The sequence below is a fragment of the Neomonachus schauinslandi genome, chromosome X (assembly GCF_002201575.2).
Source record: "Neomonachus schauinslandi chromosome X, ASM220157v2, whole genome shotgun sequence".
Classification (NCBI taxonomy): Eukaryota; Metazoa; Chordata; class Mammalia; order Carnivora; family Phocidae; genus Neomonachus; species Neomonachus schauinslandi.
In genome coordinates, this window is record NC_058419.1 from 121,086,897 (window position 1) to 121,105,140 (window position 18,244).

The following is an 18,244-nucleotide window of genomic DNA, read 5'->3' on the forward strand; positions in this document are numbered from 1 at the left end:
GTCTGTGCAAAGGGTAAAAAGTGTATTTGAGTTGGGTGGAGGGCCAGCCTTGGTAATTTAAGTCTGGGTCAAGGGAAAGGGGAAGGGATTTTTTTTTTTCATCTACAATAAACACTTATGAAAATAAAAGGAAAATTAAATAGAGAAAGAAAAAAAAACTTGATAAAATGGGTTTCATTTCGTTTATGCTTTCTGCCTGGTATTCATTGGCCATAATCCTGATTTTCATGGAAAAGCCAAAATTCTTGTCATTCTCTTCTTAATGGTTCTGTTTATTTTTTTTTATTTATTTTTTTTTTTAAAGATTTTATTTATTTATTTATTAGAGAGCGAGCGAGAGAGAAACAGCATAAGAGAGGAGAGGGTCAGAGGGAGAAGCAGGCTCCCCGCTGAGCCGGGAGCCCGATGTGGGACTCGATCCCAGGACCCTGGGATCATGACCTGAGCCGAAGGCAGTCGCTTAACCAACTGAGCCACCCAGGCGCCAATGGTTCTGTTTAAATACAAAATTAGTCTGTAGTTTGCCAGAATGGATTGGCTATTAACTAAGTTAATTTCCTTTTAAGTCGTGTATTTTCCCATAACTTCATCCTCACCCCTTAGAATGCTGATTTTTACAGAAAATTCAGAGTTGTACATGGATTGGTAACTCAGTTTCATGTTTTCCTCCTCCCGGTGAATACCATTTTTGTTGTCAGCCCCCAGAAGACATGCATGATTATAAATTGGAGACAATCAGCCATTCCTGCTGGCAGCAGAAAGCCCAGAATAGAGGCTGGGATAATTTCTGTATTTACTTATTTAAATTCTCTACTACCTTTCCCTAGTACTTAAGAAGGAAAATCGTCTTCAACGTTAAAAACTCCAATTACAAGTAAGTCAGTATCCTAATGTCTCTTTCTGGTTTTTGTCTCTTTCTGTGGAAACTAGAAATGGTAACGCTTCTCCACGGAGAGTTCCCTTCCTGGGTCATTGTTAGGATGAAGCGCCTTTCTAGCTACCAAGCTGCCAGATCGTAGGGTCCACCGAAACTCTTCCGTGTTATTGCCCTGGAACAGAGCAAAGGAGGCCTGGTGCGTAGGAACACGAGGGTCGCTATGCCCATCTGTGCACGTGAGCCTGACCCATGCACGTTTCCTGCAGCGATGGGGCTTCTCCAGAGGCCCATGCAGGTGAAAGCTTTGAGTGGAGGTGGCTTATTTCGGAGGAAATCCAGGGAACTGGGTAGGTGGGAGGTGAAGGAAGACGGGGAACAGAAAGAAGAGGATGAAAAGGTGTGTTGTCATATTGGCTGCCACTGTGGGTGACCAGAACTCCTTCCCGTGGGGACTCGGGCAGCGGATGCAGCCTGTCTCCTGGCACATCTGTCCTGCAGGTGGGCAGAGCCTGCTCGGGGCCCGGGGCGAAGGCGCATTTACAAGCTGAGCTGTGTGTGTCCTGAAGCAGTACAGAGCAGGGGCGAAGATTTGGGCCCCTGGGGGGGGGGGGGGTCTGCAGTGGTTTTACTCCACACCCACAGCACTCCTGTTAGGACATTTGCAGTCGTGGGTTAAAATCCATGTATGAACAGTTCCGTGAAAGGAATGCCCGCATCACTAGAGTCCCAGGCTGCTTCCCGTGTCGGACGGTGGTAGTCCCTGCAGACACGCAGCCTTTCTAGCCTCTCTTGTGGCCTCTTCCCTGCTCCCACCCTGTCCCAGAAGCTGGCAAGCTTCCTGTGACGTCTGTAGGATTTCGAACGAGCAGAGCCCCCAGACGTGCAAGTGAACCACCCAGAGGGACAGTCGTACCTACACAAAACGTACTTTTTGGCTTCCAATGCACATTTGCTTCTCTTTTTCAGCAGATCGGTGTTTCACCTTTCCTTGATCATGTCGATGATTATCAGCAAAAAATGTGTATGTGTTGCGTGCGCAGCTTTGGAAATATATATTGCTAAGTCCTCGTACCTGCACCAAAATACTCTTTACGAGACTGCCGAATTTGGGAAAGAGTGCATCTGCCTTTCGGCATGACTTCTGGGTGTCAACATGGGTAGTGACAGAGGGAAGACTTCCAATTTTCTAGATGGTACAAAACAAAATATGATTTTTGTGTGGTGTTGTTTTTTTTTGGTTTTTTTTGGGTTTTTTTGCATGTTGCCAAAAGCAGGCCAACGTTTGTTTGGATGTTTGGGATTAGTCAGTATCCGTTTAGCATTCTGAAACAGCAAATGTTAAAGGGAAACGTAGAAGGAAAAATGTTAAAATCCACCTTCTGTTGTCATTCAGCTAATACATCCACCATCTTTGAGTTATGATACTCACTTCCCTCCAAATTCAAGGTTTCTCCTCCACCTTCCTTCTCCGCTTTCCCACATGTACAGGATACATTACCAAGGAAAAGCTGCAGCTTAAAGCATTGTTTTTGGAGCGCAGAGGTAGCACGCTGGCTGTTATTCCGTGCATACGTTACAGAGTGTTGGTGAGCCGAGAACAGGCAGCACTGGGGGTCATGACGCTCCCTGATGCTCCGTGCGGACCCTCGAGACTCTTTACGCCTCTGCACAGCTCCTCCGCGAGCACCCTTTGCACTGGGCGAGACTCCCGGGTGGCTGTGTCTTGAAACCATCGAGTAGTTGGAAACCCGCCTGCAGTGTAGCTTCTGCAGCTTTCCGAAGGCTTGTGAGTTGTGTGTCTAGATACTGCAGGGTGATTCCTGTTTTTTTAATGAGGGAAGGAAAATGGTCCCAACTGCTGGGTCTGGATGGGAAAAGAAAAGCTAAATTTTAGAACCAACCTTCTAATTCGGTTGCAGAATGTGTGAGTAGTCCTACCATTGCTTTAAAAATGTAACTCCACTCGATCACGATGACGTACCTTGAGAGAGAGATTCCTGTAATGCGTTTCAGTGGGAGGTTTGATCTCTGGATACCATATGAGGAAATCAAGGAAGTAATAAAATTAACATTCATTTTCTTAGAACATATGTTGTTCCTCTCTGTGCACATGTCTGAATATATTTGTGTGTATGTATGTGGTTATTTATTTATCATCTCTTTCTTGCTGTTTGCATACTACCGTTCGCTTGTGGCATTGTCCACCAAAACTTAAAGAAAGAATGAAACCTTCACCTCCTGAGAGGAAACCCAGATGTTCCGTCTTCCGTGGCTGGAAACACCACATACGATCGTTAGTAAAGGGAACTATTCTTGTCCAACTCTAACACTGGACGTTCATGCTAAATGATTGATACAGCTCGCACTGGAAATTGTAGATAAGCAGAAAAAAGCTAGCACAGACTTCCTAGGTCAGTTATCTTTGGAAGCATGCTTCCTTTCTGCTTCCTGAGATGTGTTTCTGCAGATAATTGGGGAGATCCCACAGAGGGAGTGCAAAGCAGCGGAAGGGAAATCGAGGTGGGGGAGAAGTGCTCGGACTTAAGCTGCAGAGGGAGGGCTCGGAGAGCATTGCTCTTGTGATGACTCTGACCCCCCACCCCCCACTCTATGCTCTAGACATGAATCTCCCACGTTCAATTTCCTCACCTGCAAAATGGGAACCAAAGTCCAACATTTACTCAACAAAATGCAGCCATACGTTTATAACATTAGAGCTGGTGCTCATGTCAAGTTTCAAGAGCTAATGCTATCACTGCTTTTGAAAGACTGGCTCAGGGATTGGCAGTCTGTGGCCTGCGGTCCAAATTTGCCTTGCTGCTTGCTTTTACAGATAAAGTTTTATCGGCACACGGCTCATTTGTTGACATCGTTTCCATGGCTGCTTTTGAGCTACAGTAGCAAAGTTAGGCAGTTGCCACAGAGACCGTGTGGTCTGCAGATCCTGAAGTTAAGTTTATTCAGCCCCCTGACCAAAAGAGTTTGTCAGTCCCTGCACTAGACTATTACGACGGACACTTTGCCCACGAAAGGGCTTTCTGTATTTTCTTTCTGCAGGCACAGCGGCCCATGGTCATGATGGTGACGTATAACACAGGTAGAGGTGTGGCTGTGTAGGTCTGTATTTTAGAGCCTCAGCTTCCTCTTTCTGCCCTCCTTTTCAGTCTCCTGACTCTGCTGCCACCCATTACTTGAATGACCTCGGACAGGTCACTTTCCCTCTGTAACCTGAAGACCTTCACCAGTTTCTAAAAAAACGTGCCAAGTAAATAAATTGCAGAATCCCTTAGGGCTTTATTAAAATGTAGAGTCTTTATATGTATATTTTTTTCACATGCAGACTTCCAAGTAGACATTTCAAAATTTGAATGCAATTAAGACATCCTGCCAACCGAAAGAAAAGCTTCTGTGATTCAGCAAAGGGAATATATTTTCCTTCCTAATGTAGGGAGCCATCACACAAGGCAGGGAATGGCTTGACTATGGGAATTTTCAGACTGCAAATGAAATCCTTCAGGTTAGAGAAATGGGATGGGCTGCGTCTCACCTGACATCTACAGCAAATAAATGGACAAATGAATATTTGGTTTACAGAGGAGAATCAGGGCAGTAACCAGACAATCTGTGCAACTGCCTTTTGCTTCATAATTGAACTGTGATTATTTTAGGGGTGTCTCATCTTGCTAATGGAAGTCTACCATCTTGATAGTGTAAATTGTCGGAAAGGGCTTTACGTTTCAGATAATGTCAAGCAAATACAAGTTCACACATTGGAAAGCATGATTTCGTCATAGGTCATTGTCAGGAATTATGTTGTTGCATGTTTCATGTTTCATCAACGAGATGACGTTATTCTGGGTCATTATGATCACATCCAAGGTGTGATCAAGTTTTCCAGGGCAGTAAGTAAGTATGTAGTGAATGGAGTAGATGAGGACACGGGCGAAATACCCAATATTACACTTGGATTTCTTGAGAAGAGGAGATGATTTTGAGCTCTTCCTGTGCACCTAGAATAAGTGGAGAATTCACGTAACTACTTATTTTCAGCATCCAGACATTCAGGTGCATCACTGAAGACATGTACTGCCTCGATCATCTTTACATATTGAGATTGTTTTCCTTGCCTTGAAGTGATGATTAGCTTGCAAACTAGTTTCCCTGGGGTGAAGTCTGTAGCTCCTTTTTGTAGGTAACAGTTGGAGTCCTACCGCAGAGGAAGGGGGATTGCTCGGAGTCTCCTATTTCAAGCCAGAAAGAGCCTCCCCTTTGATTTTGTAGTTCACTTTACGGTCTTGTTAGGATTCAGCCATTCTGGTTGACGGGGTTTAAAACTGGCGCTGAAATACCACCTTACAAATTAAAGCCAACAGTAAGGAAATGTGTTTGTTATGCATTCATCTACTCATCTAGCGACAATTTCCCAAGTGCCTACTACCTGCTGGGCCCTCTTCTCAATGCCGGGAATACAGAAGGGAACAAAACAGATAAAAAAGATCCTCCCCTCATGGGGCTTTCCTTATCCTGTGTGGAGGCAGACAGCAAATAAAGTGCATAATAAGTCAGTTGGTAATATGGGCTGTGGGAGAACAGGAAAGCAGGAGGGGGTCACGGTGAAAGCTTTCTCGGTGACGGGAGGAAAGAGCAGCTGGCTCTGTTGAACAGGGCGGCTTCTGGTAGACCCGCAGTGGGTGAGGAGCCCGCCGTGGGGAGACGTGGGGGAAGGCATATAGGCAAAGCCCGGGGGAAAGCCTCAGCCCCATGGTTGTCCTCTCTGAGAAATCACATGGGAGCCATGTGGCTAGAGCAGAGGGGTCTGGTGGGGCTGGGGAAGGATTTGGGAGCGAATGTGAGGCCAGGATGCTTGGGAGACTGCAACACTTTGCCTCTAACTGAGCCGGGAAGCCTGCAGCACAGTAGCAATGAGACGTCTGTGCGGTAAAGAATCACCCGAGTGTTGTGGTGAGGAAAGCTACAGGGAGGTGGTCTCAGCACGAGCGAGTGTTGATAGGAGGTCTCTGCAGTAACGGGGGAAAGATGGTGGTGCCTTGGTGCGGGCCGTCCACTCTGGATGTATTTTGAAGTCAGTGCTACCAGGTGTTGCTGAAGGGACGTGAGAGCACAAGAAGCGTGTGACCTCAGGGTTTTCAGCCTGCTTAGGCGGAAGGAAGGGGTTTCCATTTACTGAAATGGTGGCCCGTGTGGTGGGCTGACAACGATGATGATTTGAGTGTTGGACACATTATTTTCGAGTTGGCTCTGAGACCTCCACGTGGAGCTGACAGGAGAACCATCGAATATTGGACTCTCCGTTTGGGGCAAAATCTCTCTTGGAGACATAACATCTGAGAGTCAGTGGCACAAAGACTTTAGGTAAAGCTGGGACTGGACCAGATCCCTAGAAAGCGCGAGTGCACGAGAGAGAAGAGGGAGGTCCCCGAGTTCAGGGGCTGGGTGCTGTCCTGTTTAGAGATGGTGGCATGGAGACAAACCGGGGGGCGGGGTTGCGGAGCGTGAGAAGAGAATCCGTGTCCTGCAGGACCGAAGGGAAATTCAGCAGAGTGGTGTCAGGTGGAGACTATGACTCAAAGAGAAGGTGCTGATGAGCGGTGTCAGTCCGTGTGGACGATGGGAGTGGGGCTTCTCGGCGGCTCTGCTGAGCCAGCACCACAAGGAACCCTGTGCTTCCCCTGCCCAGGCTAAGGGAAACCAGCGTCTTCCAGCTTATGCACAACTGAGTCATGTGCGCACCTCCTGTTTCTGGCCATCGGGTGCAATCCTTTCCAAGCTGTAGCCTGCACAGAGATCATCTACTTCAGAATTATGTGTGCATTTTACATGGAAAATAGCTTACATAAAACCTACAGATACATATTTATGTAAATACATAAAACATACGCATAGAGGGGCCCCACTGGGACTCACCCCATCAGCGCATCCCAGTGTATGTCTTGGGTGCTCCCAGAAGGTTCCTGAAGTTGACTGTTGCAGAACCGCCCGATCGACAGTATCACGAAATGTGCTCTGGATTAGGCGCTTACCTGAAAAAGCAACTACGAAATGTTCTCGTTTTTAAAAACTAAGCAGTCAAGCAAACCTCCAGCCCTTCCCTATATATCTCAGAGAAAAAAAGCAAGATATTTTTAAAAATAATTCATGTTTTCATCATTCCCAAATCACAAACGGTCCTGACAGTAAAAACACGGGTATTTTCCCCTTGGTCTTCTTCATTTATATCAAGTTAGATACAACTTCTTTGCACTTCTGATGCAGATGGTATTATAATTCGAATTCTTGACAGCATTTTTCTGGGAAGACATCTTCAAACAAAACCATCTGTAAATAATTTGTGGTGAGCGGCATCTACACTTGCTCACTTCATGGCAGAGAATGAAGGAAAGCCCGTCTAGCTTGTGCATATGTAGTCATCTTTGTTAGATATATTTAAAATGGAGATTTGTAGGGTAATAATTCCAGAGCCTAGTCTGTCTCTTGACAGCTGAGAAGGTTTTGGTTTATGTGACAAGCAAGAAATGGTGAAATTACGAAAATGGATGTTATCCGTATGTCATCCGATTTGTAATGCAGATTAAGAAAAAATGCTTTATTTTTGCTGATCTCCCTTGTTGCTCTTGCTGAAGCAAGGATCAAAAGCTACAGGGCCACCAAGATGAAAGCAATTACTTGTGAGAGCTGGATTTCTATCTTTTTCTTTCCAGAGTTTTCAAGCGCAGGTCTCCTTTGCTGACCTATTTAATGTCAACCAGCCTAAATGGAATTTTACCATGTTTTCTTTTTTTTTTTTTTTAAGATTTTATTTATTTGAGAGCGTGCAAGCGGGGAGGGGCAGAGGGAGAGGGACAGGGAGAAAGAATCCCAGGCAGACTCTGTGCTGAGCGCAGACCCCGGCATGGGCTGGATCTCATCACTGTGGGACCATGACCTGAGCCAAAACCGAGAGTCTGACGCTTAACTGACTGAGCCACCCAGGTGCCCCAAATTTTACCATGTTTTATACAAACTTACCCATTTCTGTACAGTGAAAATTTAGCTGGGTTATAGTGGTTATGTAAATGCCTACCAGGAGCCTTCTGGATTACAAATATGGCCCAAACAATGTATCTGTTTTGTAGTCCGTATTTTCATTTAAGGCTTACAGAGGGGGTTGTATTTGTTTTCAGCTTTTCTACACGTAAAGGGCAGCGCTCACGTGTTGACCATGTAGTCATTAGCCATACAAGGATATGGGTTTTGTTGTCACCTTGGTACTAGAGTATGTGGTTTGTCTTTCTCCTGGATTTCAGATCCATCTGCACCGCCCGCGCCGGCCAACCTCCGGCTTGCAAATTCCACCGTAAACAGTGACAACACCGTGACCGTGGCTGTGGTTTGGGATCTCCCCGAGGAACCCGACATCCCCGTGCACCACTACAAGGTGTTTTGGAGCTGGACGGTCAGCAGCAAATCCCTTGTCCCCACAAAAAAGAAGCGGAGGAAGACCACGGATGGGGTAAGTGGGCGCGAGAGGGAAGAGTGGCGTCTTCTTGCACGGTGTACTTGAATTCAAGGCGACAGCCCGGAGGGTGGCCTCTGCTGAGCTCAGAGAAGGAATGGGTGAAAGAAAGCTTCCCATCCCTCTTTTTGGGCTGAGGAAGTACAGAGAACAGAGGGCCATTCCAGGAGTTTTGCCTTTGGCATTTTAGGTGAAAATAGCTGAATGTAGCCCATTGACCTACTCCTATCCAAATGGCAGCCACAACTCCAGGAGAGGAATAGAAATCATTTTGTCTTGACTGTCCAGTCATAGAAAATTATAGAACTCAAAATGTCTTTTACATTTACATCTCCTTTGGTTTTGTTTGAGATCCTTATAAATCGACGAGCAAACGTCCGTGTCTTTCCTGCCGCAGGGGATTTTCCTCGTAAGCTAATCAGCTTAGAAAATGCATGTTTGACAATATATTGTTCGCATTGATTAAAAGAACTTGGAATGGTTTATTTTCCAGATGCCAAGAAATAAAGTCTCCACTGAACCATTTTCTGAAATGAGATTTCTATGAGAGTGAACATTTGGCATTGTATGAAATTCTTAGTGCAGAGAAAGGAGTTCCTCGGTTTCCTTTATTGTTAGAAAACTTACATAAACAACTTCCCCCTAATTTATAAGGCTGAATTCCATAAAAAATACATGTTTGAAAGTATTTTTTAAAAAGGATAACAAGAATTTTTTTTTTTTTTTTTGGCAGTGAAGATTCTGATTTCTGTGCCATTTAGCGTTCTAAAACATGTGCCCAAAAGTCCGTATCCTCGATATTTAGCTGATGCCTATTTTGGTTTTATTTTTATTTTATTTTTATTTTTATTAAAGATTTTATTTATTTATTTGACAGAGAGAGACACAGCGAGAGAGGGAACACAAGCAGGGGGAGTGGGAGAGGGAGAAGCAGGCTTCCCGCGGAGCAGGGAGCCTGATGTGGGGCTCGATCCCAGGACCCCGGGATCATGACCTGAGCTGAAGGCAGACGCTTAACGACTGAGCCACCCAGGCGCCCCTATTTTGGTTTTATTTTTAAGAAACTTTCCGACAGTCCCATTCTCTATTTTCACGGACTTCACAATAAGCGATAATTGGCAGCGCCTGGTTGTGTCATAGGAAGATTTAAAGGAGCTCAGGTTTTGGGATCATAGGGGTTGAAAGCAAAATGTGACCTGTGCTGTGGATACGGGGTCTGCACGCACATGCACACACGCACACACAATACACGTGCGCACACACGTGTGCACACACACACGGATGTCATCCGTCAGCAAACAGCATCACGGGTTACTAGGAAACTTCGCAGTTTATTTCTATTCTATATTAGTTAGATAAATAAAACCTGAACTGCAGATTTTCTTGAAGTCATTAATAGGCCAGGTGAGCCAAAACTATAGGTCACTATCTTAGGAGTGACTTACGTTCTTGGATCCACTGTAGGCAAGCTATAGGTCCTGTGGACCCCTAAATTCTCAATGTTAAAATCTGAGCAACTGAGATGAGGATTAGAAACTGGAGAAATCCAAAAGAACATGAGAAATTATGAAGTGTCCTTTTTGGGGATCAATAGGTTCCCATTCACTAAGATACCATTCTGATATCCTTGGTAAATAAGAAGAGAGGGGGATTTTTCAAGGGGATGCTCTTTGAAAAGTGCATTTTCTTTTCCTTAGGAGATAACAGTTTGGGGAGAGTGATAAGCCATCCGACAGGAAACCCCCAGTAGAAGAAAGTGAGAATTGGTAGTTCATGCAGACACACTATCAGAGAGGTAGACGGCCCACCACGAGGCGCCGAGAGGGTTTCTCTGTGGTGGTACCGGGGCAGAGCATGGGCCCTGCCTCCCCGCGGAGAGGTAGCCACGGCCTGGCGTCTGACACTCAGACTTGCGGCTCGGCCATCAGCCTTCCAGAGCCAAACAGATGACGATGGCCGAGATCTGATCATTCACCCCTCAAACGCCCAAATCGTAAAGTGAAGCCATCTATAATTCACAGTGAGCGTTACGCTCACGCTTCTGACATGCCCATGAAAAGCCTGCTCTCTTGCTGAAAAGAGATCTGATGAGACCTGAAATTATGATCCGAATGCGACCAGGTGACTGTGGAGCTTAAACGCAGGAGTTACTTATGTGACTCAGTGCTTGATGATTCCAGACGATACTCTTCCTGCAGCAAGGACACTGCATGCAGAAAACTGGAAATACTCCCCACTGGGAAGTGCGTGCGGCCGGTGGCCTGCCGTTTGGAGTTGTGTTACCGGTGTGCATGGTAGTTTGACAAATGTTTGCATGGTAAGACGCACGACCTGATTTTTCTTCATTACAAGGTCTTGCAAGGGCGTTTCCTATCCTGTTTTCCTGTAACCCTTGAAAAAGCACCCGACTCAGAGTTATCAGACGTGTGCTCCTGTCTCGGAGCCTCGATCAGACACCTGGTTTGCTCCGATGTGTCACTGGATCTCTCAGAGTTTAGTAGAATTCCTGTCCGGCCTCCAGCTTCACTTAATGCTGCAGATCACACACACATGCTTGGATGAGTACTTGGTATTAACAATAATGATGACAAAAAAATCTTGAAGCATTTTTTTTAGGATGATTTTTCCCACTACTTTTGATTGAAAGTCACTCAGAGAAGATTTAAAAGAAATATTAAAGAAATAGTGAACGTCAATTCATAATTTTTCCAGGTATGTGCCAACATGAGCCTCTGTCAGGTTATGACAAACGCGTCTCTTTTCTCTGTGAAGTGGTGTCTAGGATGGGAGGCGACAGAATTACTCATTTCTATAGTATCGGAGAGGATCCAGTAATTAGGATAAGGAACCGTTTCCAAAGAATATGTTTGGCCATTCTGTAAAATTTATCTGGACGCAGAGTAAAACTGCATTTTCAGATGCTCAAGATGAGGAGAACTGTGTGACCTTAGAGAATGAAGGCATACGCCGGGTAGAGGTGGATGTGTGCTTCCCGAGGACCATCTGGCTTCGGGATGAAGAGGACGGGCAGGGCAGGCTTGTAACGGGCTTGGCGCATCTTGTCTTCCTCTGCAGTCCCAGAATTCCGTGCTCCTGGACAGACTCCAGCCGGACTACGGCTACACCGTGGAGCTGCAGGCCATCGCATACTGGGGGCAGACGCGCCTGAAGGGGGCCAAGGCCTCCCTGCACTTCACGCCCGTGCACGCCACTAGCCGCAGTAAGTGCCTTGTGCTTGTTGTCGGGTGGGCACGAAAGCCAGGACTTGCCCGGGGGGGGGGGGGGGTCTCACCTGGAATCGTGACCCGGTAAATCTTGCGGGCGGTAAACCTACAATGCCGAGCTAGATGACCTCTAGAACGACCGTGCGTCTGACACTTTCCCCTTTGAAGTTTCTCTTTTGATTTTTATCCACTGAATATGCAATATTTTGGTGTCACAATGGAAATTTAACAAGAAAACTTAGGTCCCCTAAAAACGTGACAGGAGACACACCCATTTTCACGGGTATTCCCCAGCGCTCACCATCCCTTCATATTCCAGTTAGTAAGTTATTCCCATATTGATTTTCCTAGTTTCCGGCTTTCCTAAACTAGCATGTTTGCGACAAACTGTGCAAAGCAGAAGGAGAGTCTTACATGGCACTCCTATCTGAGCCGGAAAATAAGTTACTTTCCTGTTTCTGGCTTTGTTCACAAGAGGGGACAGGTCAGAGCCGCAGTGGAGAAGCGCCTGGCAAGGTTTCTGGGAACGGGGCAGATGAAAGGGGCGTGTGATGTTGATTCCCTATGAGTAGAGCCCCGTGGTGTCTGCCTTTCATCATGGGTCTGGTGCAGAGGGCAGAAGGATGGGCTAAAACCTTGTCTGAATTTCGGAGAGGTGAGCCTCGCCATGCAGAATTAGATGCGGTCATTGCTTGTAATTATCTTCTACCACCTGCGAAACATCGGATCAGAACGAGCAGGTCTGTTTGAAATGACGCTTTCAAAAAAGTTCTAGAAACAGAGCTTCCTACCTGTTTGAGAAACCATCTCTTTGGAGATTAAATGTATTTGAAACAGTCTATGATATCTTTGTATGAGTCTGGGTATAACACAACTTTTACCTAAAACTTCTCATGGAAACTTTTCTATGTGTTTAGCAACTTGTACTGATTTTCCAATCCTGTCATCCATCCATCCACTCCTCCACCTGGAGTGTAGGGCTATGGATTATGACATTACTGTGTCTAATGATGGGGATACTTACCATGTTAGACTCTCTTATATGAGAAACACAGGTGCACCGTAGAGTGTGTATACTGCATAGACCAAGTATACACGATCTGGTATATATGTGCCATGTGTTTGTGTATGTGTGCTTGTCTGTGCATGTGTGCACACACACACATGCACACGCACACACATGTGCACACACACATACACGAACACACAAGCACACATGGGTACACATATACACACATGCACACGCACACACATACACACGCACACACAAGCACACATGGATACACATATACACACATGCACACGTGCACACACACGCACAATGCATATACATATACACACGCACACACATGCAAACACACATATACACATGGACACATGCACACACATACACATGCACACGCATGCACACAGGCATACATATACACACATGCACACACACGCATACACATATACACACGCACACATATGCACACACGTACACACGCATACATATATACACATATACACACATACACACACGTACACACGCGCACACACACATGGATACACACATGCACACGTGCACACACGTACACACATGCACACACGTGCAAACACACATGCACACATACGCGCACACACATGCACACACGTATACACATGAACACACATACAAAATGCCCACACATACACACGTGCACACACATACACTTGCATACATGCACACACATGCACACACATACACTTGCATACATGCACACACATATACACACGCAGACACATGCACACACGTACACATACACACGCATGCACACACACATATACACAGACACACGCAAACACATACACGTGCACACACATGTACACATGCATACACATATACATACGCACACACATGCACACACATGCACACACGTACACACACATGCACACATATGCATGCACACACATACATATGCGCACACATGAACACTTGCACACACATAGACACTGACACATGCAAACACATGCACATGCACACACAGATACACATATACACACGCACACACACATGGATACACATATACACATACATGCACACATGCATACACATATACACGTGCAAACGCGCACACACACATACACATGCACACACATGGACACACATGCACACACACACAAGTGCACACACACGCACATGCACACATGCACACACATGGACACACATGCACACATACACAAGTGCACACACACGCACATGCACACATACACACGCGCACACGCATGCACGCACATATACACGTGCACACACACATGCACACACGCCCATGGACACATGCATATACATATACACACGCACACATGCATACACATATACGCACATGCACACATGCATGCACTATACACACGCACATGCACACATGCATACACATGCACATGCACACACATATACACATGCACGGACACACACGCCCACGCACACATGCACACACATATACACATGCACGCACACACGCCTATGCACACATGCACACACACGCACACACGCATCCACACACGCACATGCACACATGCACACACATATACACATGCACGCACACACGCATACACACACACACGCACACACATGCACACACACATACATATGCACAGATACACATGCACACACACATGTACACATGCATGCACATATACACAGACACATACACGCGCACACACATGCACACACATACATGCATACACATATACACATGCACGCGTACAATATGCACACACGCATACACACAGGTACATGCATACGCATGCACGCACACATGTGCACACACGTTATTGCAGCACTAGATGCATTCTGATCTCTGCCTAATGTTGAGTTTGGAAGATAAGCATGTACACAAGACCACATGAGCATCAGCCCATTGCACACGGAGCCGTGAGGAACCATGGAAGCAGAAGACACGTGACAGTGGAAAAGGAGAGCCCTGAAGAGCAGGGAGGGCCCCCGCGGGCCCAGGAGGCATGGGCATCAGCCCACACGAGTGTGGAGTGTGTGCAAGCGCAGAGACCGGAAAGAGCCCCAAGCGTGCAGAGAAGTCAGTGCTTGGGAGAAGAAAGGAAGGGGGAGTGGGAGGCTCTCCCAGGCTCTCCTGCAGCACACAGCTCCACCCTTCACCCTTCTGTTCACACCAGAGCCCGAGAGGCCATCTTCAGGATTCTCTTTCCTTTTTCTCGAGAAATGCAATTCTTTAAAAAGTCCTTCTGTCTCTAATGCCAAATTCTATGTGGGATCTGTCAAATTCTTTGCCATGTTCAGGCCATTCCCACCTCTTTCTTAGAATTAAAATACTTCCCTAATTAATATTTGTCTCCAGTCTTTCTTAGCTATCCATTTTGTAGATGGCAGCCAACACATGCTTTAGAAAATATTCACCATGTAACAGATCTCTCCCTCTTCTGAGTTCTGAGAGTGTCACCTCTTCATCTGCTCCCCAAAGTTCGTCCTTCACTCCTTTCCCCTTCGTCCCTCCCCAGCTTCCTCCTCAGACCCAAGTCCTTCAGACCTTTTGTTCCTGCTAGTGGGGATTTCGTCTGTCCTGTAAAGTAGGTTTGCCTTTTAGTGTCCTGGTTTTTCCGGTAAACAGCATTCCTTCCCCATTAGAAACTGGTGTGGGATTACAGACTCCCATAATTTGTGTGCATTCCCACAACCGAGAACAAGGAGGAAAAGAATCCGAGCTCAGCCGTGCCCTTGTAGAGGGCTCACCGTGGAGCGCCCCGTCATGGTCGCGCCCGGACCGAGCTGCGAGGGGGCTCTGGGCCTCTGCAGTTGCACATCTCGGGCTTTCTCACTCTTCCTGGCCCATCGGGTCAGTGAGACCCTCGTGGACTAGCTTCGTCTCCCACCCTCTCCAGGATGATTGTAAACCTGTCTCTCTCACACCTTAAGCCATATTGCACAATAGAGTTCAGCTTCCTCCCTCTTGGTAAGGCACTCGGTTCCCCATAAATATGAACACATCATGTCTCTCTTCCCCTGTCCTCTGTACTGCAAGGCAGAAACATCCTTCCCTTTGCATATGGCAGACTGCACCATGTGGGGTGGAGGCCCACCATTTTCCGACTTGGCGAAGAACATCCACCAAACCAAAATCTCATCTAGGTCATGGAACACGGATTATCTTTCGTTGTTGTGCTCCACGTGTATACACACCATGCACAGGTATTGTTCTGGAAGGATTTCTGGAACAGCCTCAGTCAGGAAGCCCTCTCTTACCTGCAACTGCAGTCAGCTTTCCATTGGACAGGTTGATTCTGAGTGCTAATGTCACTTTCTAATCACCTTTTAAAATTAGATAATGTTTTACCTGATCAATAAGGAGTTACAACAGTTAACCCTTCAAAGGCCACTTTACTCTCAGAATTAGCTGATGCCTCTAATGTGGCTTCAGAAAGGTGGTAGAGGAAAAGTAAAAAATGAATAGTGCAAAGTACCTGTCATAACGCATATTGTTTAGTCTCAGGGTGTCCTGTGGAAGAGAAGGGCTTTACGAAGGATTATGCAGGACGTAGGTGAATATTTGTCAGGATTTCATATACTGGAGTTGATGTGCAATCTCATGAGGGCTAGTATATGACTTTTTAAAAAAGATTTTATTTATTTATTTGACATAGAGTGAGAGAGGGAATGAGAGAATAAGCAGAGGGAGCTGCAGAGGGAGAGGGAGAAGCAGGTTCCCCACTGAGCAGGGAGCCTGATGTGGGGCTCGATCCCAGAACCCTGGGATCATGACCCTGGGATCATAACCTGAGTCGAAGGCGGACGCTTAATCGACTGAGCCACCCAGGCACCGCTAATATATGACTTTTACAAGAACACTGTATATTTCATCATGGACTAACGAGAAGTAAAGAATAATTTCAACTTTATAGTATAAGCCAGGGAAATTACATTTTATACGAAAGAGGGTAGTAAATGCCAGCATATAAATTACTTTTTGAAATACATTTTCCCAGGTCTGCAGGCTACTCAGTGTTTCAATGACACAAATCCCTACATAAGCAAAAGCTAAGTGTTCATGCTGTGTTATAAAAGAGCCCCTCGAAGGAAGAAAGATGTAACACTCTTGAATGGAAATGCAGCTTGCTTTTTTGGAGGCAGGAGGATCATTTCCAGGGTTGACAGATTGCAAAGGTTTTATAGTTGCGTCAGGCAACTGGGGTATTCTTCTAGCTCTTAAAAATGGAGCAGAGAGGAGGAAATACACTGAATCTCTTGATCTGTAAAATTATTCAGAATTTTGACATTTGAAAAAATAGTGTACTCATTCAGTTCTCTTACCTTTGGGGCTATTAAAGAGTATCAGTCATACCTCGTATCTTTTCACAACACGTAGAAATGATTTTATTGCATTTTGGTTTATTACTGACAGTGCAGGACTCCCCCTTAGAGTCAGGGCCATGCTCCTAGGACAGAGGCCCGCATCTCCCTGTCCTTCCCGTGTGGGGTGACTCAGCAACGCTAGTGTGGATGCATTTCAATAAAGCAATGGCATTTCCATCTTGAGATCTAGAAAACTATGTCCTTGCCTATATGTAATGAAAAATAAAAGCATGTGTAGGACATAACAAAGTAGGAAGATAAAATTCACATAGAGGTTAAACATAGTATCTAAACTTTTGCTTATCCATGGCAAATTCTCAAAGTCGCAGATTATTAAAGGGATTAGAAGCATAAATGGGAGGGCGCCTGGGTGGCTCAGTCCTTAAGCGACTGCCTTCGGCTCAGGTCATGGTCCCAGGGTCCTGGGATCGAGCCCTGCATCAGGCTCCCTGCTCTGTGGGAAGCCTGCTTCTCTCTCTCCCCCTCCCCCTGCTTGTGTTCCCTCTCTCGCTCTGTCTCTCTCTGTCAAATAAATAAATAAAATCTTAAAAAAAAAAAAGAAGCATAAATGGGCTTGTGAAGATCTTCAATCCTTAGTTAGCGAGTTAACAAATACTTTAGGTGTGACCAGCAGGATTCTTGACGTCCCCGGCGATCAGGAAAGGGATGAGTTTTGCCCGAGAGACCTGTGGGTTCTGTGTCCTGGCCCAGCTTCTGTGTGCTCCGAGCTCTCCGTGCTGCTGGGCACACTGGCTCTCCCTGGGGGATGACCCAGCGCCTCTCAGAAAGTAGCTGGGATGCTGTGATTTACAATCAGCAGCATGTATTCAGTCTTCATCTCTGGCACAGAGACTCCATAAACACGCAAACAGACAGGAGGCTGAACGGGGTGGTGAACACGGAGGTCTGGGGGAGAGCGGTGCCCCTGGGAGGGTGCGGAAGCTCTGTGTCCCTTCTCCCAGACCTGACTCTGGGCATCTCTTCATCTGCCTCATCCTGACTTACAGCCGTTTATCATAAACCGATAGGTAATTTAGGAAGTAAATGTTTCTGAGTTCTGTGAGCCACTCTAGCAAATTACCTGAACCCAAGGAGTTGGTGGTTGGAACCTCCGCTTTATAGCAGGTAGTGAGAGTCACAGGTGACAACCTGGATTTGTGATTGGTCTCTCAAGTGGGGGGGCAGTCCTACAGGACTGAGCCCGTACCCTGGAAGATCCAGTGCACTGCAGGGAGATGGTGTAGTCGGTGTCAGAGGGGGACACCCTCCTCCCCGACGTGGATGGTGTCCGT

General features: G+C 46.3%; 1 protein-coding gene across 2 annotated transcripts in view; it reads left to right on the forward strand.

The window, feature by feature from the left end:
- ANOS1 (anosmin 1) overlaps positions 1-18,244 on the forward strand; it is a 191,991-nt gene that overhangs the window by 139,423 nt on the left and 34,324 nt on the right. For both annotated transcript variants that reach the window (XM_021701177.1, XM_021677511.1), the window contains 2 exons: positions 8,182-8,387; positions 11,466-11,610. In XM_021701177.1, the coding sequence (XP_021556852.1) occupies positions 8,182-8,387; positions 11,466-11,610 (351 nt within the window). The remainder of the gene's footprint in view (positions 1-8,181; positions 8,388-11,465; positions 11,611-18,244) is intronic.